Source organism: Malus domestica, chromosome 09 (assembly GCF_042453785.1).
Source record: "Malus domestica chromosome 09, GDT2T_hap1".
NCBI lineage: Eukaryota > Viridiplantae > Streptophyta > Magnoliopsida > Rosales > Rosaceae > Malus > Malus domestica.
In genome coordinates, this window is record NC_091669.1 from 9,504,678 (window position 1) to 9,526,435 (window position 21,758).

Here is a 21,758-nt window from a genome sequence, read left to right on the forward strand (position 1 = left end):
TTTTATTATCCATTTGGGCTTTTGGTGCTTTAGTTGTACTATTTGAAATTTTCCAATCTAATGAAGTTATTTTGATTAAAAAAAATTATTCACATATTTGAGTTAGGTTTAGCTAGGAGAATGTCTTACTTCTTGAATTCGAGTTTGGCTCCTCTTGTGCGTGTATCAACGTAATATAGAATATCATTTTGTTAGGAGAATAAAACCTTATAGGTGGTGGTATATTTTAGATCTAAATGTAAAGTAAGTGGTACGATACTCACCCTAGAAAAAAAAAAGGTATGATTGAGTTCGAGATCACATATATTATGAAAAGTGCACAATGCATTCATAAACCCTTTTGTAATATAAACTACATATTAATAGAACTCTCTTTCTCAATTAAAAGATGGTGAAATGATTATTTAGTTTTTTATCATAACAAAAAAGTTAAGGACAGTAATATAATTTCATAAAAAAATTTGCTGTTTTTTGTTTAAACATCAACTACAAGTGATTTTACCATCTCTATTTATTTTTTAAAGAAAAAGAAAACCACTCCCCCAACTCCCTGTTCTTTCACTAAGCGTCTAGAGAAATAAATTGGTTATGAACTCGTCAATTTCAAGCTTCAAACCTAATATCTCTTATTTACAAGAAGTATAGATGAATATTACAAGACTTGGTTTTAAGTCACAAATAAATTGCCACTTAATCTCTAATTTTAGGGCAAAATTGCTTCACACGTGAGAGAGCCACACCTTCAAGGTTTTGTTTATGAGAACTCAGATGAGAACTTTCCAGTGGATCAACCATCCAAGGATTGCTTTTGCTCAAACTCGCTTAACTTCCAAGTTCTGATGGAACCCGAAGCCAGTGAGTTCCCAAAATACCTCGTGCTATAAAGAGGGGAGCATGTACATATAAGACACATCACCCCCTCTCTGTTGGTTGATGTGAGATGTTACATTAGTGCATTTATATGGTTGAATAATTTTTTTCAGAAATAATCTCTACTAATTAATAAAACACTCATTGTCAACCAAAATTCTATGAAATTACCAGTTTAACCCTCTAATTAAAACAAAACACAAATAAGAAATATGGGACAGAAATGTAATTTCACACAACCAAATTGTACTGTTTTTTTTTTCAAAGCCTCACATACATGTAATCTTAACATATCTCTAAAAAAAAAAAAAAAACCTTTCCACTCTCACGTTCTCTATCACTCTCTTCCTCTCCTTCCATTTCAAAAACAAAAAATAAAAAATTTCTATGCTAGTTAAAATTAAGAAAAGGGCAAATAAACCAAAAAGCCCTACACTAAAAAAACACTTTCATTAGCTCCCTCCTCCCTTTCTCCTCTCTCTCTCTCTCTCTCTCTCTCTCTCTCTCAATTCTCCTCCCCCTTTTCTTTCTTGTTGTTGTCTTGTCACAGATCACTTCGAAAAGCCCCAAGCGTATATTTTTCTCCCCTTTGAGATTTTCTTGTTTATTTCAGTAGATGTTTTATATGGCGGCCATCTAAAAGCCCCAATCCTCTCACCCCAGCAATTCCTTTTCCTCCGTCGAAGTCTCTTTTTTTTTGTTGGCCAGACTCCATCAAAGTCTCTGTTCTCACATTCTCACATACACTCCAAGTCTTCTGGGTCCTTTCGCTTTGTGGGTTTGCAACCATGAGTGGCGGTGGGCTTAGGGTTTCAATCCCCAACAGTGTGAGGAAGACGATCCAGGACATCAAGGAGATCACCGGCAATCACAGTGAGGAGGAAATCCACGCAATGCTCAAAGAATGCAACATGGATCCTGACGAGACCGCCCAGAAGCTTCTCTTTCAGGGTAACCCACAATTGTTTTTTTTTTTTTTTTTCTGCTTTTGCTTCTCCTTTGCTCATTTTTCTAATTTGGGATTGCCTTGTTTTGCTTTTGGTGATTTGGCATGATCCGTGCGTTAAAGTTCTGATTTTTTCTTTTGGGTCGTGTTGGTTTGGTGATTTTTTTTGTGGGTTTGATTTGATTTTTTATTTTGGTTATGTGGGAAGTGGGAAATCAGTTGGGTTTTTGATCTGCTGTAATGGGTTTTCACTGTTTGTGGTTACTTTTATGAGGGCTTAGTTGGATTCTGATATCATTAGGAATTGAGCTGGTTCTATGTTGGTTCTTAGCAATCATGGTCAGGCAATTCGGAGTGATTACGGCAACAGTGAGATGCATTTGTGTAAAATTAGGGACTTTATTTTACATTAAACTTATGTTTATATTTGGGGTCCAGAAGTAAGCTACAAGCCTACAGCTTTCACTCATTTTTTTATTGAAGTTTAATGCATGTTCTCTGTTTGGAGAATCGGAGAAGAAGGTGAAAAGGAAAGTAAGTTTAGGATTCATTTTCGTTTTGGTTTGAACTTTTTGAAAGCTACATTCTTGTAGAAATTAGTTGCATTGGGCACAGCGAAGTCATCTGCTTTGTCATTTCCTAAATCCACTCTCCCTTTGGATGAAGAGAAATAGGAGGATTTTTTAAGACTATTCAGGGGTTTGTTCAAGGATCCCTGGAATAGAGTTGGATTTTTGGCTTCATTGTGGTCATTTGTATCCGTAGAGTTTAGGGATTTTCCACCGTACTCTAGCTGGTTTCTAATCTAGTCTAGCCTTGGAGTGGTTTCTAGTCTAGTCTTGCCTTGGAGTTGTGAGTGTTCTAAATAAGGTAGTGTAGGTTTATGATGGATATTTGGGGTGAACTTTTGCTCACACTTTTGTGTTATTAATTTCAGTAAAATTGATATACATAAAAGGTTCTTAATAGTATTTTAGTTAGCAGACTGGCGAAACTAATAACGATGTTATAGATCCACGTAGCAAGAAATAGCTTGGCTTTGTTGTGATGGATGGAACTTGTCAAATCTTATTACTGTGAATATCGATAATATGTTGTTGGCTTGTTGGGTTAGTTTTCTGTCTTCTGGTTGTTGTTGAACTGCAGTGTGGGAAAACACTCACACACATTAAGCGAAGTTTCCACTTGTAATCTTTGCATACAATTGCATATATTATTCTCCTAGTTTCTGATATTCATGATTGTATGTTGTTGTGCACTTTCCATGTAGTGGCTTCTAAGGAACAAAGGTGATACTATGTTTAATGTATCTGTGTCTATCTCTTCTACGTGAAGGGTTATTGTTATTTAACGTTTTTGTTGTTCTTGCTCCTTATGTTTATTTTTTTCTTAACTGAAATAAAATTTTGTGTATGAGTATGCAGATCCATTTCATGAGGTCAAAAGGAAACGTGACAAAAGAAAAGAGGTAAGAAATTCTAATCCCAATTTAATTTTTTTCATAAGCCAAATCAGTTAATTTGGGAAACTGGTGGTTAAGGTAGTGAATTTTTAACATGTTCTATTATCAAGCATTTTTTTTTAACAAAATAATAATGTGGTTTCAATACACGTATGCTGAGTTAGTTTTTGGTACTTATTATTTTGAATACCAATTAGTTGTCTTCTATCTTTCAGAATCTGAACAACAAAGAGTCTGCAGAGTCCCGGTGGAGACCTGGAGGGCAGGGACGGGGGAGTAGGGGTGGTCGGGCGAATTTTGCACCTCGTCATATACCACATGGTAAGTGATGCTCAAGTTAGATCTTGTGTCGGGATCAATATTCCCTGTATGTTTTCTTTATACCCTAGCAAAACATCTTGGTTCAATTATATCAATTTTGAATGTGTTTGTTGATTAAGATAAAATGTTATGTTTTAGTCTACTGACTATAACTGTAGAAACTTTTTCATCCAACTGCTATTTGTTTTGTGTTATTCTAACACTTCCGGTAGAAGGTTGTTTAGTTGTGTGAACTACACCTTTTTATTTTCTTGGTGTCTCTAGCCTTGCGTTGTGTGAAATTGAGGGAAAATTCTCTTTTCCTCTTCTACCAATATAATTATATGAGTGCACTTAATAGATTTCAAAATGTTTCTTACATGCTGCTCAACTGTTCCAAAAGTTTGACTTTCATTGTGCCACCAATATCAGTCATACCAGCCAAGCTAACTTTCTTCTGCATACTTCTTGTCAGATGCTGGTGGTGGCAGAAATTCTGGTCCTGCAACAGAGAATGGACCCAGTCAGGGTGCCGAGAAAGGTGTTTCTCCCTCTTTCCCACCCTCTCGTGAGACAAAAAATAAAGAGAGAAGTGTCGATGGGCCTACCAATGTGGCTTTTGGAAGTACTAGTGTTGTGCATCCCTCCCATTCATCTGCTGGAAGTGGTCCTGAAATAAGTTTGTCACTGGTTGGGGATAATTTGGGAAGTTCGGTCCCCCCAGTGGATGCAAAAAAAACCCCCAACATTAAATATGGCAATGAGGACTTGCATGAGCAGCCTGCCCTAAGCTCCAGTAGCAGCTCAGTGTTGCCAACCCCAGCATCTACATTGGCAGCTTGTTTCTCCTCTTCAGATCCAGTACCCGTGCCATCTAATGATTCACGGCTCCCAGGTTCTGTGGGTACAATTAAATGTGAAATAGGGAGCCATCATCCTGCAGGTGAGTCAAATGTAACTGTTGAGAATACGAGTTTCAAAGACTATCCCCTCCACCTCTTGTACTGAGTTGTTGGTTATAAGTTTATAACCCATGTTTGCATTTTTGGATGACAATATAACAGCTTCAGAGGTTGGTAGCTCTCCGGCACAAGGTAAAGTGGCAAGCAAGACACAGGGAGTTGGGAAAAGTCAGCATTCTGAACTTTCAAACTCTTCATCTGCATCAACTCATGGTGGTTCAGGGAGTCGGCCCCCATCTAATTACAGTAGCCGGTCACAACAATTGATTGGCACTCAAAAAGGTATGATATTGGTTTTGTTTGTTTGTTTGTTTGTGTGTGAGTGTGTGAAAGTATAAAATCCTATACGCTTTTGTCATAATGATTGTGTTGTGTCCTTGAAATTGTCAAGAGCTCATATGGTTCTCTTTCAGACATTAGGGCCTCGTTTGATAGAGAGGATTGGCTTGGATAGGCCTATTTATAATATTAAAGGTATTAAATGAAGAAATGAATGACAAATCATTATTTGGTCCAACTTGAAGGTTACTCATGAAGAATAGTTGTCCCATTTCAACTTGGACAATAAGGAATTTGTCATTTATTTCTTCCTTTAAAATGCCTTCAATATAGTGAATAGTCCTACCCAAGCCAATCCTCTCTATCAAACGAGGCGTAGAAGTACTGTTAAAAGTTAGACTTCACCTCCAAACTTCCTTCCAAAAATGAGGAAAAAGGGAGGAAAATATGATGGCCTACCTTTTGCTTTTATTATTATTGGGAACTTTAACAAAAAGCACCTGGTACTGTTCACTTTAACGAAAAACCACATTTTAACACTAAAAAGTCAATCCTGGTACTATTCACTTTACCTTTTATTTTGTCCTTGTCGTTAAAACTCAAAGTTTTCAAACCCTTTTCACTAGTTTTCGTATTATTTTATTGATATTATTTTGCATTATATTGATACTCTCAGTTTAGTATTGGAGTTGTTCTTATCTGTTTGAAGCATTCAAAACATTGACAATTGTCCTCGAACTTTTGGGTCCTTATGTGCGTGTTAATTGTGGCTTCTGATTTTTGCACAGCAGAATCTGCTTAACTAAGGTAAACTTAGTCGTGTCAGAATGGTTGACTGACATTCTTCTGAAAGAGACCCATGGTTAGCTGCTTGACAAAATAGAGTTTTGTCTCTCTGCTTTGGTCCCTATTGCTTAATTCACTTTTAGATGCTTTATTTCTCTTTTGCAAAGAACGAAATCAGAGTTTGTGCAGTTGTCAATAAATTTGGAGATAATCGGTATGATACAGGGTGAATTTCTAACTAATGGAAAAGTGAAATCAATTACAACAGGAATCTACGTAGAAGACATAGTTCCTAAGTTGGTACATAAGTTTTCTCAAGAAAAATTACACTTGATGTGTTCTTATTTGGTTAATAATTTATGATAGCTTTCGACTTTCTCTGTTTTTGTAATTTTTTTTTTCTGTCTTCAGCAGTTGGTACCAATAAAGAGTGGAAACCGAAACCAATCAATTCTGCTGTTGTTCAAGGTCTGGGAACGGCTGGTGCTGCTCCTGCATCTGAGGTTTCTGCCGATTCTGTAGAGGCCCCTTCTCAGTCACAGCTGGTTTCAAGAGTCCTTGATTCGGAAGAAGCAACTTCAAAACTGCAGAGAAAGCTAAAGGAATTCCACCTTCCTCAGCGCAAAGTAGTTATTCTTCCAAATCACATACATGTTCCAGAATCTGAAAGAACCAAGCTGAGTTTTGGAAGTTTTGGGGCCATGTTTGGTGTAAGTACTGGCTATGTGGGTTCCCCTGAGAGTGATAAGAACTCAACACCTTGCTCTGAGACTTCTCAGGTTGTTGAAGAATCTGTGGAGGAACAATCCTCAAGGTTTGTAGTGATCACTATTTAGTTTACTTTAGCATGATGCTTATGTTAGATGCAATTTCATTTGCAAGGAACTTTATGGATAAAGAAGATTGAATCATTGCCCCAGATATTTGGAGCATGTTCTCTTGTCAGTCCGCTTTTAATTGGCTTGTGTTTGAACTTTGACCTTGGTTGAGACAAATTCTTGACCAATTCCATACCAACTAAAGCTTTTTCACAATCACAGTAAAGCTCCGAACCTTATCCTGGTAGGAAATCTTGAGTTCAAATCTCTGCAATTACGACATCCCAATATAAGCTGAATTCCACACGTTGGGGTTTAGTATGTGAAAGAGTCCCATATTTGAGGGGGAATATTAGAATATAAAATAATTGTTGATCCAAATTCTAAGAGCTTAAGCTTTTGGGATTAGTGGTAAACTAACAAACTTTATCAGATCCTAATTCATCCAATAAAGTTCATTTGCAAGCCATCCCTTTCCCTGCTTCCATCATTTTGTTTTAGCCTGTGCTTGGATCTAATCATTAGAGTGTACTCTCAGTAAACAAACATGTTTCTGAGCCCTGTATTTCCATCTTTAGTGTGGACTGTGTGGTATATTCTTTTTATTATTATCGTCTAGTGAACCTGTGGTGATGTTAATTCATTACTGTTTGTTTTCCGTTCTTCTGGATGCAGCAATCAAAATGCATTGGCAACTGCTGATGAAGGTGATTATCCTGATCATCCGCAATCACCTCCTCAAGTATCTGAAAATATATCAACTGGTGAGGGGGAAATATCATCCAGTGCGGCCCCAGGACACAATGAATCCAAGCATGACACTGCGTTGCCATCTGGAGGCCATCAGTTCTCGGTGGCTCATACTTCTCCGAACTACAGTTTTGGATTTGTGCCCCCAATTATAGGGAGTCAGCTTGCACCATTTGAAAACTCTGAGTCTCAATCACGTGATGTTTCCCGCCTTCCAGGCTTTGTTGTGCGTTCTCAAACCTAAGCTTCCTATACTATCGGATATAGCCATACTATAACTGCTTATATTTTTTGCATGGCTTTAATTTCTTATGTCTAGAAGCCAATTCAACTAAACCTTGATCTGAATTAGTTGGAGTGCGAGTTTAAATGTCCAGTGACATTTAAAGATCACATGTTGATTGATGTGAAATATTTTCTGCCTGATTTGGTGTGAAAATATGATTTTACATTCCTTGCAAATATAATTTTCTTTGATTTTGCAATCAATTGATAGTGGCTCGAATTTTGTTTTTCAATAGGTACAACCACCCTTTGACCCAGCAAGTTATTATGCCCAATATTACCGCTCAGGTGCTGATAGTGATGGCCGCCTTTCTCCATTTCCTTCTCCTGGGGTTTCCACCAAGTACAATGGGAATGTTGCAGTATTGCCTCAAAGTTCTCAGTCTCCCCAAGAGGTTTGCACTAATAGCACCTTCATTTTTTCAAAGTTAAGAGAGTTGATGGTTTGTAATGTAACCACATTGTCTGAGGTCTCCTCGGTACCATGTCTATATAGCTTTAATTGTTATCGATTAATTCTTAATTTGACTCAGTTGCAATTTCCAAAATTCTAGCACCGACTGTTCTGGATTGATTAATGTGTGTTCACTGCTAGATGTAATTCTTAGTGAGAAGATTATAAAGAAGCCTATCCGGGCATAAGCTGTAGATTTCATCTTAATGTACATGGTCATTACGAAAGCAGCCTCTCCATAAATGGGGGTAAGGCTAGCCGACATTCACCTCTCCCAGACCCTGCTTAAAGCGGGAGCCTTGTGCACTGGGTACGACCTTTTTTTTTTTATAATTCTTTCCGTGTGTAGGGAAATCACCAATAATAACACCTGATTAATTTATTAATCTTTAGAATTTATGTTGTTCAGATATCTGATGTTAGACAATAGCAACTTTTCCATATTATCAATTATCGACCAAGATACATGTAAGAATGGAACAAAGGCATTGCATACTGAAGCACGTAAATATCTGATGTTGACATTAGTAGTCCATTTAATTTTTAATTTTTATTTTTTTTATCATGAAAAACTACGGTGGGCCTAGAATATACTTGTGAACGATATTGCAAAAATGTGTGTATGTTGGAGTTTGCTCTTCATTGGGCAGGATTAGTAATAAATTTTTCTCTGTTGGTAGTAGCTCATTTTCTTAGATAGGATGAAGTAGGGTTATTTTATGCATGTATTTACCCGTCTTTCCGTGATGTGTGGATGAACATAAGTAACGTGTTGGTTTTTTAAGATGCTTCCCGTATTCTGATGATATTTAATGCCTATTTTCAGGGCGGGGTTCTATCTGCAACCGGCCCAACACCATTGGTGACACAGGCTCCTGGGCTTGTACAAAGCACTCAGCAGCCACTTCCTGTCTTTCGACCACCAGCTGGGATGCACATATCTCATTATCCTCCTAACTATATTCCCTACAGTCACTACTTTTCCCCATTCTATGTTCCACCTCCAGCCATCCACCAATATTTGGGCAATGGTGCATTTCCTCAGCAACCTCAAGCCGGTGGTGTGTATCCAGCTTCTCCAGCAGCAGCAGCAGCCGCAGGAGTTAAATACTCACTGCCACAATACAAAACAGGGACTAATTCAGGGAACTCAGCTCATATGGGAATGGCAAGTGGTTATGGGCCATCTGGTTCTTCCCTGGCTGGTTATAATCAGAGTGCTCCCACAACAGCAGGAAACTCTACTTCTAATGAGGATCTTGCCTCATCTCAGTTCAAGGAAAATAATGTATACATCACGGGACAGCAGGTTGGTGTTTAACTTTTCCCTCGTTTGTGATGTCAAATATATTTGTAGTAAAAGATTAGAGCGTGATCTATCATAATTTGTTTGCTACCTTGGTGAATTTAATTTTGACAGAAAGGAACAGTAGGATGTTTACAAATCACATATCTCAAATACATTTTTTTAGCTATAATTTTTGTATTATTTTGTTTTTATTTATATTAACATGACAGCTTAATTGAAGACTCGCTTTCCCTTTTATTGAATAGATTTCTTTAAGTTTGATATAATTGATTTTTTTGTTTTAACTTTTCAATATGGTTAACTTTCTCGATACCTGACAGAAAGTAAAACTTTATCTGTGTTTTTATCTCTTCTTTGTTAAAGTTCTCTAAATAGTAAATAACTAAATACGTTGCAAATGGTTGTGTACTTTTTATTTTACCCAGTTTTATGAATTTGTAAAAGATAATCATTGCTAAGTGGTAATTAAAGTTCCCTATTTTATAGTTTCGTAGAGTGCTGGCTTTCCATCTTTTGTGTTTCTTAGTCCATAAAGTCCTGCCATTTTCCCCTTGATACCAAAATTATTGTTGCATGATATTTACAAATTGCTTTTCTACAGAGTGAAGGATCTTCTGTGTGGGTTGCAGCACCTGGCCGAGACATATCCAGCTTAACAAGTTCATTTTACAACCTTCCTCCTCAGGGTCAGCACATGACTTTCACCCCAACGCAGGCCGGCCATGGTACCTTTGCTGGTCTCTACCACCCTGCGCAAGCAGTAACAGCAGCAGCTGTTCATCCTCTTCTCCAGCAGTCCCAGACCATGGCCGGGGCTGTTGACATGGTGGGACCTGGGGGCAATGTTTATCAACAGCCTCAACATGCACAAATGAACTGGCCGAGTAACTACTGAAACATTTTGTAAACTTCGAAAGAAGAATATCTTGGAAATTATTTTGGGCAACTCCAATTAGTTTGGGTGGAGAGAGGCATAAAGAAGATACGGAGTTGGCTTAGATTGAGTGTAAATCTGTAAAAGGAGGCTGGAAAAAAAAAAGGAATTCGCCGATAGTATCTTCTCTGATTGTTTTAAGGACATAAAAGGTGCAGTCCACCTGTAACTGATTGACAATTTTAGTTAGTCAGGGTAGGCATGGCAGGTCGTCTTTTTTCTTGCGCTGCTTTTATGGTGTTACCATTTTTTCCGTTTTCATAGTTTCGAGTCCTATCTGGCCTCCTCCCTTCTGTTCCTTCTACTTTACTTTTTCAAGTTCTTGAACTTAGAATTTGCCGTTGATTGGTGCGAATCTCTTTCGTTCTCTTTTATATCTGAGGTCTTATAGGTTATGGAAGGTAAGATTATAGGCTGCTGAAGAATTTTTTGCATTCCATTGTTCTCGTCTTCGTGCTGTCTTACCTGTAAAGTGAATTTTGATAGCAAGAAACGTCTGTATTGAACTGTTGTATTTGGTATAACAGAAGCAAACATGTCCTTTCCATTAGCCGGCTCGGGTTTCGATGATGCTTCTCATAGTTTGCAGGCGTGCAGGTCGAATATTTTGTGTTGGATGGAGAAATATGCACCTGAATTCAGATAATATTTGTGCAGAATATTCACTTTCTGATGTATGCTACGTGCATTCCTTGTATTTTCCACATGCTGACTTCTGCGTCCAGACGCGTTTCTGGACACCAAAGAGCTTGATGATTGAACAGCGTCGAGGTGCTTGATTGGTGGTATGATTGACCGGCGCTCATGGCGGAGTAGCCAAAGATTGATGCTGCTTGATCATATAGTCCGTCCAGGTGAGTTCAATTTAGTACGATGAGTTTGATGTGGTGTGAACCAAGTGCCTGCTCAACAGTATAAACTATTCTTTGAAACATGCCTGCCGGTAGCCGACAGTATCAGGCCGCGGACTATCCTTCGCTTTCCTGGCTTTTGACCTTTTACTTGTTTAACGTTGTTTAACGTTGTTAACTTCCAACTCGCCCAATCGGGGCGTACTACGAAGTTTCGGTTCTTGTATTCATCGATGTCAACTGTGTTATATAAGGAAGCCAAGTGTGATCGATTGATCGATGTCTGACTATGTAGAACAATAGCCAAGCCACCATGTTCCACAAGTTCCTCAACGGCCATAAACTCAAACCGTTCTCAAGGCGGCCGCAACCTCCGGAAGCAGAGCCGGAGGTGCAGGAGGACGGTACTTCTATCTTGAAGATTGTCCATATCGGTGGAGGTGTTGAGAAGCACTACATGGCAACTCCTGCGGCGAAGATACTGGAGAAGCATCCCTCTTTCTTGCTGGCTAGGCCTGAGGTTTTTAGGCGGCCCTGGGACTCGGTAGTTAAACCTAATGAGATCCTCACGCCCGGTGAGAAAATACTCCTTGTTCCTCACCGAGCTATGAGGAAGCTCCGGCGTAGAATAAGAAAACCTAACAAAGAGCTTTCTGTCAACTCAACTGCGTCTCAATCTTCCATGGATGTCTCAACCGCGGCCGAGACAATTTTGCGCTGGAAACAAGGTGCGGCGGTTGGTGAGCTAAGTGACACTTCTATTTGTAGTATTATCGGAAGAAAGAACGGTGTTGGCAAGAAACATGTGACATTCCCTGGCATTGATGTCAAGCACAAAGGTGGTGGAACCGAGCGTTCGAGTAAAATCTCGAGCGCTCAATCTCATCGAGGGAAGATGAGGGTCCAAGGTTCCATGACATGGCAGCCGTCGCTTACAACGATCACAGAAACTCGTGGGAATGATCATGTGAAGAAATATGAGTGATGTTACCCTTCCCCTTCACCATAGACGGTTTGATCATAATCATATAATCTTGTTTTTGTTTATTCAATTATAGAACAGGTTATCCATAAGTTTTCGGCCCTGGCCATTTAGTCTAATTAAGTATAAGTTCAAAACTCATGGACGATAATTGTTAAATTAAAAAAAAAAAATCCTATTTTCGTGGGCTTTCTAATTTGAGTTTGGAGTCGTTTGAATCTTTTCTAGTGCATTTTATGTGAATTTATTTGAATTATATGATGTTTGTTGAGAAAATATGTATCCATCATAAAAACAATTAGTATGATCTGAATATATTATAATTTCTAATAACATAGAACACCAGAGTATATGACAACATAGATTTTTCAAAAGTTCTAGTGGATAGAGTGCTGAGTTTCCGCCCACACGTCTTTGATTTGAAACTCTCCCTCTCCTTAGATTGTTGTACTAGTTTCGAACCCCTTCCCCAATAATAAAATTTAAAATAAAAACGTTTGCTTGCCATTTTGTTTTGGTCCTCTTTAACAAGAACGAATCATTTGAGCATCCAACAATGCCATATGTGGCATAACACATAGATTGTACTAATTCCTTATGTCTTTTGCATAAGTACCATTTTTTACATGACTCAAACTAAAAGTTCATTCGTTTCGTTGGAAAGAATCGAACTTACGTCTAAGTATGATATATATATTATTGAATATAACTATTGAAGGTGCGTTGAAGAATTCTAAACCCTAAATTTAACGAGTGGATCCAAACCACTTAAAACGATTCGCTAATTGCATTGGTTTACTGTAAATAAGAAAAAAATAGTAATTTTCATACATTCATTTTCAGCTCTTACACACTTATTAATTTTGTCCATTGATTTCATTCGATTCATTCAATCTGACAGTCGAAAGTTAAGAAAAATGTATAAAACGCAAGAATGAATATTTAGATAGCACCACCAATATGGTCCTAGCACGGCATATCGTTATGGTCAGTTTTAATTTTTTATTTTATTTTGTCAGTCTCATTTTTTATGATTTTGTGAAAAAGTGATACTTTTATATGAAAAGGGGACAAAGGAAATATTCCAAATAAATTGTTTAGAAAAAGGAGGGGAAATAGAAATGTTTTGTTTTGTAAGTTTTAAAATATAAGCAAAGAATCGTAGGTAATTGTATTGGTGAGTGTAATTTGGACGGTTAGTGGTTGTCCTTGCTCGCCTTTTTGTCTTCCCTCTGTGTATTCTTCCGACCACAAGAATATTTTGTAGACCACTACGCCTATCATTTTAATAAATCAATTTACTTTCTTTTTTAAGAAACAAATCACCTTACTTTTGTATTAATATGAATTTACTTAATGTTAATACGATCTCTCTTTTGGTTTGAGGAATCTTCGGACATTGTTTGCGACCATTTTTTGTTTTTATTGTAATCTTCTTTTAACTCTAGGATTAATCTAGTAACGAGCGAAGGTTTAGAATTCCTAACTTGAGTTCGAGTTTCCACATATCCATTTGTTGGGGCCGGCTCTACTTTGACATATTATTTGACATGGGAATGGAAAATACGGTGCTAATTCATATTGTATAGGAGCTACTCGAGAAGAATGATAGGTTTGTTACGAATTTGTCGTGGATACCTCCTATATTAAAAAAAAATTATAAAGCTCTTTGATATCTAATATTCTATCGCTCATCCTCTAAATACATATCACTTTAATTTGTTGAGCTAGTTGAATAAGCCTCACATCCAAATCAAATGGATTACCTTCACTTCACATTTAAACACACATTATCAACTCAAGTCAATATGTTTTCGGAAGTTACCGTTATCATTTAAATATTCTATCACACACGTGTGAACAACTGCCGTTAACATATATTTTATAACATATATAATACCGTATTCCAACTTTGGTGTATATCATATTAAATTTGACCCGTATTGTTTTCCGTTTTTGAAAAATAACCATTTTTGTTTAGGAATTTCATATATTAATGCATTTTTATTGGAAAAGAGAAATTTAAAAAAAAAAAGAAAAAACCGAAAAGATTCTTCACCCAAAAAAAAAAGAAAAGATAAAAAGAAAAAGAAAAAGAAAACTCCTCAATAACAGAAACAGAAACTCGCGTGCTAGAGAGAGAGAGAGAGAGAGAGGAGAGAGATGGGGGAGGAGGAGCAAAGCTCAGTGGGAGTGGAAGAAGAAGAAGAATTGGCAGAGAAGGTGGAGGAGGCAGAGACATGGAACCAAAGGAAACAAACCCTTATACTCGAAATCTCCTCAAAGCTCATCCATGGCGATCTCGAATCCAAGATTGAAGCCGCCAGAGATATCAGAAACTTGGTCAGAAAGTCTTCATCTTCGTCCTCGTCCTCGTCTTCCAAGACTCGCTCGAAGCTGGGCGCGGCGGGCGTGATTCCGCCGCTGGTGTTGATGCTTTGCTCTCCTAATCCGGATGCGCGCCAAGTTTCCCTCCTCGCCCTCCTCAACCTCGCCGTCCGAAACGAACGGTACTTTTCGCTGCTCTGCTTTTGAATTTCTCTGTGTTTATTGACTGATGAGATTTTAAGGATTAGGAATTGCTAATTTTGGCGGTGGGTTTTGTTTGCTTTGTGTTAATTTCGGGAAAGATTGAAACTTTATGTGTTCTGTGATTGTTTTGTGATTAGAGAGGAAATTAGTTGATATGATATGGGTTTTATGTGTTTTTTTGGATTTTGATTGCAAAAATGAAAATAATTGCTCACATTTATAGCAATTAAATGGATTTTGATGAGGTGATTATCAAAAATAAAAAATAAAAAAAATTGATAAGTTTGTTAGTGATTTCTTGATTGAGATTAGTGAGTATGAATCGTATTTGTCCATAATTGTGTGGATTTGATCACTTCGTTATTTACTAGCTGAGGGAGGGTGAGATGCAGAAGAACTAGATGATAGTGAATTTTTCCGTTGTTTGGTTACTGAGGAAGTTGGGGTTGGGCCAAAGAGTTGCTACTAAAAACGGTTGTTGATTTCGGGAAGAATTAGGTTCCTCTCCGTTCAATTTACGGAAATTTCTGCCTCAAGGTGGTTGTTAGAGAGAGGGGGGGGGGGGGGGGGATGGAGAGAAAGAACATAGCTTGAGCATGTCAAACTACTTGAGGAATAACTTTTTTTTACTAGTTTTGATCGCCTTGTACTGATACACTGGAGGATCCAACTGGATCTTGAAACCCTTGTTGTAAATGAGATGGAATGCCCAAGGCTTGACCAATCAAATGGCTTTGTTTGGATATCATATCTGATTGAAGGGTGTGAGGCCGCGGGTTCAGTTTTGACCTTATTTGTTTTCCTTCATATACGTGGCAATGAAAACTTATGTGGTAGTTAATGGAGCGAACTTTATTCCCGAAGTTAAAATATTATCTCCCTCATAATGCTTCACAGGCATTATGATACCAGAAAATGGTGTCCTCTAGTTGTTTTCTTTTGTCTGTGGGGATTCTCCTTAACTGTAATAATGTGAATTCACTTATATGTGAATTTAAAGTGGTCCCTAGTCTGCAATTGTTTGCTCTTTGGCCATTACCCTTGTTTTAGGTTATGGCTTTTACTTGTATAATATGGAAGAGGTTGTCAGTATGTCTCATTGGTCCTTGTTTGATGCTAATTAGGAATAAGGTCAAGATTGTGATGGCAGGAGCTGTCCCCCCGCTTGTTGAGCTCCTCAAGTTCCAAAATGGTAGTTTAAGGGATTTAGCAACTGCAGCAATCTTAACACTCTCAGCTGCTGCACTGAACAAGCCAATCATTGCAGATTCTGGAGCTGCACCTCTCCTGGTTGAGATCCTGAGCTCCGGAAGTGTTCAAGGAAAAGTTGATGCCGTGACCGCCTTACACAATCTCTCTACCTGCAAAGAGAACTCAACTGCTATTCTGGATGCTACAGCTGTTCGTCCTCTCATTAACCTTCTCAAAGAATGCAAAAAGTACTCCAAGTTTGCTGAAAAGACTACTGCCCTTCTCGAGATCCTATCCAACTCTGAAGAAGGGCGTACTGCAATCTCAAACTCAGAAGGTGGGATATTAACCTTAGTAGAGACTGTTGAAGATGGATCCCTAATAAGCACACAACATGCGGTTGGAGCATTGCTCTCCATGTGTCAGAGCTGCCGCGACAAATACAGGGAACTCATTCTTAATGAAGGTGCAGTACCAGGTCTTCTTCGACTGACAGTAGATGGCACAGCTGAAGCTCGGGAGAGAGCTCGTACGCTGCTAGACTTGCTTAGAGATTCTCCCCAGCAAAAGCAATTGGCCTCCTCCGTTCTGGAGAGAATTGTATACGACATTGCCACTAGGGTCGATGGAGCAGACAAAGCAGCTGAAACTGCAAAAAGGTTACTGGAAGACATGGTTAAAAGAAGCATGGAGCATAGCATGGACCGAATCCAGCAGAGAGCTGCATCTTGTACACCTTCGGATACTCAGTCTACGTAATAATTTTGTTTGGCGGTAGGAGTTTCGCAAATCACTCGGTTAAAAGAGTTTTAATCTGAATCTATGTATTTGTTTGGGCAGTTAAAACTCTGCACCCTGCTAATTCACCCTCCAGGATGTGTTAGAAATTACTGGAGTTGAAATGTTGGATTGGAGTAGGGGTGAATTGTGAGTCCATTGTATATCTCAAACTTTGTTCATGTATATATATAAAAGTCGCTCTTTGATATGTTACTGCACATTTCTTCTGACCACAAGTGAAAACAAATTCACACATTTACCCTTGTACCGGAGATTTTGTATTCGACGCTCCCTCCAAATCCATCCCTTTCGATAAAATGAGAAAACTATATAATTGAAGATCGCTTGTATTCAAAGCAACCCCAAAGTTTGACATGTTCAATGGGCAAAATTTGCTTTTGACGAGAACGTTACTGTGCCGTTATCCTAAACCTTGGTCAATCACGCATTGGGCATTTTAACTTTGACAATGCGATTGACTTAAGATACCGCAGCAATGACATTTCTCATATAATGGGATGTTCATGTGACGTTATCTCAAATCAATCACACATTGTCATATGTTTTAACTTTCTCACATGAAAATGTATGATCCACTCAGGAGATTGCCCCCAGTAACATTCTCCAATGATAGTGTTATCTCAAACCAATTATGTAATATTATGTGTTTTAACTTTTCCACATGATAATGTGACCCGTTCAAGAGCCGACACAATAACATTCCCCATGTAATGGTAATGACATGCTGGATCTTGTGGCACAATTGTCCAATATCGACCAAACACTTGAGCAAATCCATCTTTATACAAGTGATTGAAAAGACATGGGCCAAGGCCATGGAGGGCTTTGGATTTGGGTGCATAAGTTTTGTTTTTGTTTTCTATGTTTAAGTTTTTTCGAAACGATAAGACTATTTACCAGAAATAGTCAACTTTTTTTTTAAAGAATAAAAGTGAATTCAATCAGTCATAACTATTGATGCCAAATATGGCTGTAGTATAAAAAAAACATAATCAATTAATCTGCAATGTTTTCCTTCTATTTCTTTCATTGAGAAACATGCCTCAATTTGCCAATAATCCAAATTCGAGTGAAAGAACTTAGATTAAAAAGTTGTATCCTGCACGATAAGCGTTCAAAAACTACTGCAAAGGTGTGGGGACGTGTTTCTACAAGCCTATCTTCGAAAAACAAAGTTAGTATATTTGTTCTGATTCTAGTTACAACTTCGTTACATTTTCATATTTGTGATTAATTTATATAGTTCAATTTGATTTATGTAGTTCAAACATGACATTGTGACGTTATCTTAAGTCAATCACGCACTATCATGCATTTTAACTTTCTCACATGAAAATGTAATTAACTTAAACTACTACTGCAATAACATTCACGTTGCATAAAAGTCATCTCTCATTCTCTTGGCTCATGTGGCATGGCTGGGAGCCTGGGATCCATTCCGTCCTGTACTTTAAACCGAAGGACAGTCTTCTATTTAGTACCACATAAAGCCTTATCCACCGCCCCCTTAAACAGCAAAGGCACCAACCTAAGATCCATCCCAAATTTAACAGACCTCCAACATTTTCACTAACCCTTACAATGTCACATCATTTTTAGGTAAAAAAATTGTTGACTCAGTAATTAAAAGGGGAACAGGATCCCCTCCAGAGCATGGGGACCGAAGCCTGCTGAGCAGTCTATCTGGGCCCTTAAAAATTTGATCTAATGATTACAAACATAGACCTCTCTAAAGTTATAATAATTATAGCCGTTAGATCAAATTTCAAGGGTCTAGATGGGCTGCTCAACAGGCTCTGATCCCCATGCTCAGGAGGGGATCCAGTTTCATTAAAAGAGTTGACATGTTGGAGCTTAAAATACATCATTAATTAAGTTAATTAATTAATTAATTACTTTCACTATCACCTTATTAGTTTTTGCTAATACTGATAGTGAAAGCCATTAATTAATTATTTAAAATTACATATTTACCACTGTCGCTGTGTCTGTAGTTGTTTAACTGTGAAGTAGACGCTTCCCTAATAAACACCGGACTAATTAAACCCGGATTAGTTACTCCCGGTCCCGGGTGCGCACTACGCCGAACCAGTCATCGCCTTCCCGTAACAGACACCGGACTAATTAAACCTGGATTAATTACGCCCGGGTACCAGTCAACTCCTTCCACGTGGAACCATCCTAACAGATAAGCGCAGTACACCCCCTGCTCAGTCTTGCACTGGGTGATATAGTTTTATAATCATCACAATCGCCCCTCCTCGCTGAAAGGTCAGAGAATTGGAGGGAGAAAATCCAGCAGCTGCCCGCACTTCACAGTCGCACTGGAGAAGCCAAGTCGATAGAGCAATGGTGACGAAATGAAGCTTTCCCGACGGTTCTAGCTTCATCTCTCCGTGTGAGAACCGGTGGAAGAAGGTAAAAATCTTTGCGCATCTGCTAATCTTTTGGCTTCGTACATTGCATCGATTCGTAGATCTCCATAACCCCACTTGGAATTTGTTCAAGGATCTGAAAATAAACAACCTAAATCGAACAAAATCTTATCTTTTTCCATTCCCATATAGTTTGTTTCTCCATTTTTTTTTTACTGAAGCTTCGTTTTTGTGTGGTTTGGTGATCTGGGTAATTGTGTTTTGTGGTAGATTGTTGTTTTGGGTGGTTGTGGAAGAAGCTTCTGGTTCCGGAAAATGATGGGTCGGTCTCCATTTGCTAGAGCTGGAGGGTTTAGGCCTGAGAATTTGGGTCCCAATGCCCTTGCCTTGATTGGGAACCTTTGCTTTACGTTTTTTGTGCTGGGAGTGTTGATCTTTACTATCATTGCCGCCACCTATGAACCTGAAGACCCGTTGTTTCACCCGTCGACAAAGATCACTACATTCCTCACATCCAAATCCAATGCCACTTTCAAATCCGATGACACCGTGGTCAAGACTGGTGAGAATTTCTTGGCTCCCAATCAAACAGAGATTGGCAACTTTATCAGTATGACTGATGTTGTTAACTTGAGCGAGGGCGATAACTCGATCACTCAGAATTCTGAAGCAGAATCTGCTAGTTGTGAGGGTCCTATTGATTGCAGGGACCCGGAAGTGTTCCATTTGATGATGAGGGCCACCATAGAGAAGTTTAAGGATATTCATTTTTACCGGTTTGGGAAACCAGTGCAGGGTTCGGATGGTAACAGTTGTGATATGGCATGGCGGTTTAGGCCTAAGGAAGGGAAGACTGCTTCTTTTTACAAGGACTATCGGAGATTTAGCATTTTGAAGTCTGAGAATTGTACTCTTAGTGTGGGTGATATTGGAGAGTACCATACTGGAGTAAATGCCAGGAAGAGGAAGAAGAAGGCCGGGTTTGATAAGCAAGGGAAGACAGAGGCCGGGTTTGATAAGCAAGGGAAGACAGAGGTGAATTCCTTGCCAGTTGTTGGGGAGGTTGTGAATGATACCCTACCTGTGGTTGAGTCTGAAGGTTCATTCAGTCATGGGAAGTACTTAATTTATAGTGGTGGTGGAGATAGGTGCAAGAGCATGAACCATTACTTGTGGAGTTTCCTCTGTGCTTTAGGTGAAGCTCAGTACCTGAACCGAACTTTGGTCATGGAATTGACTCTTTGTCTGTCTTCGATTTACACTTCGTCAAATCAAGATGAGGAAGGGAAGGATTTCAGGTTTTACTTTGACTTTGAGCATTTAAGAGAGTCTGCATCTGTATTAGATGCAAAGCAGTTTTGGACAGACTGGGAAAAATGGCAGAAGAAAGACGGTTTGGGTATGCATCTTGTAGAGGATTATAGGGTCACACCTATGAAACTTAATGATGTCAAGGATACTTTGATTATGAGAAAGTTTGGATCTGTGGAGCCAGACAATTATTGGTATAGGGTGTGTGAAGGGGAGACAGAGTCCGTAGTACAACGACCATGGCATTTGGTGTGGAAATCGAGAAGGTTGATGGATATAGTGTCTGCAATCGCATCAAAGTTGAACTGGGATTATGACTCTGTGCACATTGAGAGAGGGGAGAAAGCACAGAACAAGGAGCTTTGGCCTAACCTTGATGCAGATACTTCACCTAGTGCACTACTCTCAACCCTGCCAAACAAAATTGAAGAGGGAAGGAACCTCTACATTGCAACAAACGAGCCAGACACATCTTTCTTTGACCCTTTGAAAGACAAGTATACCACTCATTTCCTCGACGAGTACAAGGATCTTTGGGACGAAAGCAGCGAGTGGTACTTTGATACCACTAGGCTCAACAATGGAGTTCCTGTTGAATTTGACGGTTACATGAAGGTCTCGGTTGATACAGAAGTATTCTTGAGAGGGAAAAAGCAGATAGAAACTTTCAACGATCTCACCAAAGACTGCAAGGATGGTATCAACAGTTGCAGCACCGCGACCAGCTGATCCCCGCAAATTAATTTTCAGACTTCGCCATTTGCCACATTGCCGATATCCACGTGTACTGTTTAGCTATTTTTCTGTTCTGCATTTGAGAATTTGTAAGCCTAAACTGATAGCTTTAGAATTAAGTAGCTTTTGTCATGAGTTTGTACTTGTAGAAAAAGCACCATCAATATCCATCACTTCGAATTTCGCAAGTGTGCACTTGAACTTCGGTTTTGTTTGATGTCAATGTCTTATGTATTGAATCATGTGATCTTCTGGTGTGTTGTTGCTCCAGAATTTTTTTTATTCGATAAATAGTTGAACTTTTTCTTTTATTTTGGTTCAAGATTTTTAATTTGTTTCCAATTAGGAAGTTGTTAATCGCACTCCCGAAAAAATTATGAAATAAAATAAAAAATGGAATGCAAAATAACTAGTTTGGAGTGCTAACAACAATTTCCGACATCAATAGAAATTGGAGTACTGAAGACTTCCTATTTATCATTTGTTTGGTCACACGCCAACTTTCCATCCTCTTCAAGTTGCTAGTTTTTTCTGTTAATATTATTTTACTTTCACTTTTTGCACTCTTAACTTTATGGTCATTAGGTTTAATAAATCAAAGGAAAAACAAATTAGTTAATCAAATGATTGAAGATTTTAAAGGTTGGTGCTATCCATACATTATTTTACATTCGAGGCACCACTTGTTAATTCATGTCCTTTAATCCTTTTCAATTCTTTCGATCCGACGTCTGAAAATTAAAAAAGTGAGAAATAAAAACCGGTGTATGGATGACACCGCCCATTTTAAATTGGTAATGTTCATTAGTGAGCGCCAACCCGCCG

The 21,758-nt window shown here is 38.5% G+C and overlaps 3 protein-coding genes across 4 annotated transcripts; all 3 read left to right on the plus strand.

The window, feature by feature from the left end:
- The first annotated feature begins 1,297 nt into the window (after positions 1-1,297).
- On the plus strand, positions 1,298-10,510 carry LOC103443016 (GBF-interacting protein 1). Of its 2 annotated transcripts, none has more exons than XM_008381798.4 (10): positions 1,298-1,821; positions 3,241-3,284; positions 3,494-3,599; positions 4,054-4,521; positions 4,643-4,822; positions 6,017-6,419; positions 7,099-7,399; positions 7,695-7,853; positions 8,739-9,221; positions 9,823-10,510. In XM_008381798.4, the coding sequence occupies exons 1-10, from the start codon at positions 1,659-1,661 to the stop codon at positions 10,114-10,116; spliced, it is 2,601 nt and encodes an 866-aa protein (XP_008380020.3). In that variant the 5' UTR covers positions 1,298-1,658; the 3' UTR covers positions 10,117-10,510. The 2 variants fall into 2 exon arrangements, with proteins under 2 accessions (XP_008380020.3, XP_008380021.3); XM_008381799.4 differs by having other exon boundaries at positions 6,020-6,419.
- Positions 10,511-14,086: 3,576 nt separating this feature from the next.
- LOC103421705 (U-box domain-containing protein 3-like) lies at positions 14,087-16,704 on the plus strand. Its single transcript, XM_008359743.4, has 2 exons — positions 14,087-14,498; positions 15,645-16,704. The coding sequence occupies exons 1-2, from the start codon at positions 14,152-14,154 to the stop codon at positions 16,468-16,470; spliced, it is 1,173 nt and encodes a 390-aa protein (XP_008357965.3). The 5' UTR covers positions 14,087-14,151; the 3' UTR covers positions 16,471-16,704.
- Positions 16,705-18,522: 1,818 nt separating this feature from the next.
- Positions 18,523-21,117, plus strand: LOC103443017 (uncharacterized). Its single transcript, XM_008381800.4, has 2 exons — positions 18,523-18,930; positions 19,158-21,117. The coding sequence occupies exon 2, from the start codon at positions 19,203-19,205 to the stop codon at positions 20,925-20,927; it is 1,725 nt and encodes a 574-aa protein (XP_008380022.3). The 5' UTR covers positions 18,523-18,930; positions 19,158-19,202; the 3' UTR covers positions 20,928-21,117.
- The last annotated feature ends 641 nt before the right edge of the window (positions 21,118-21,758 follow it).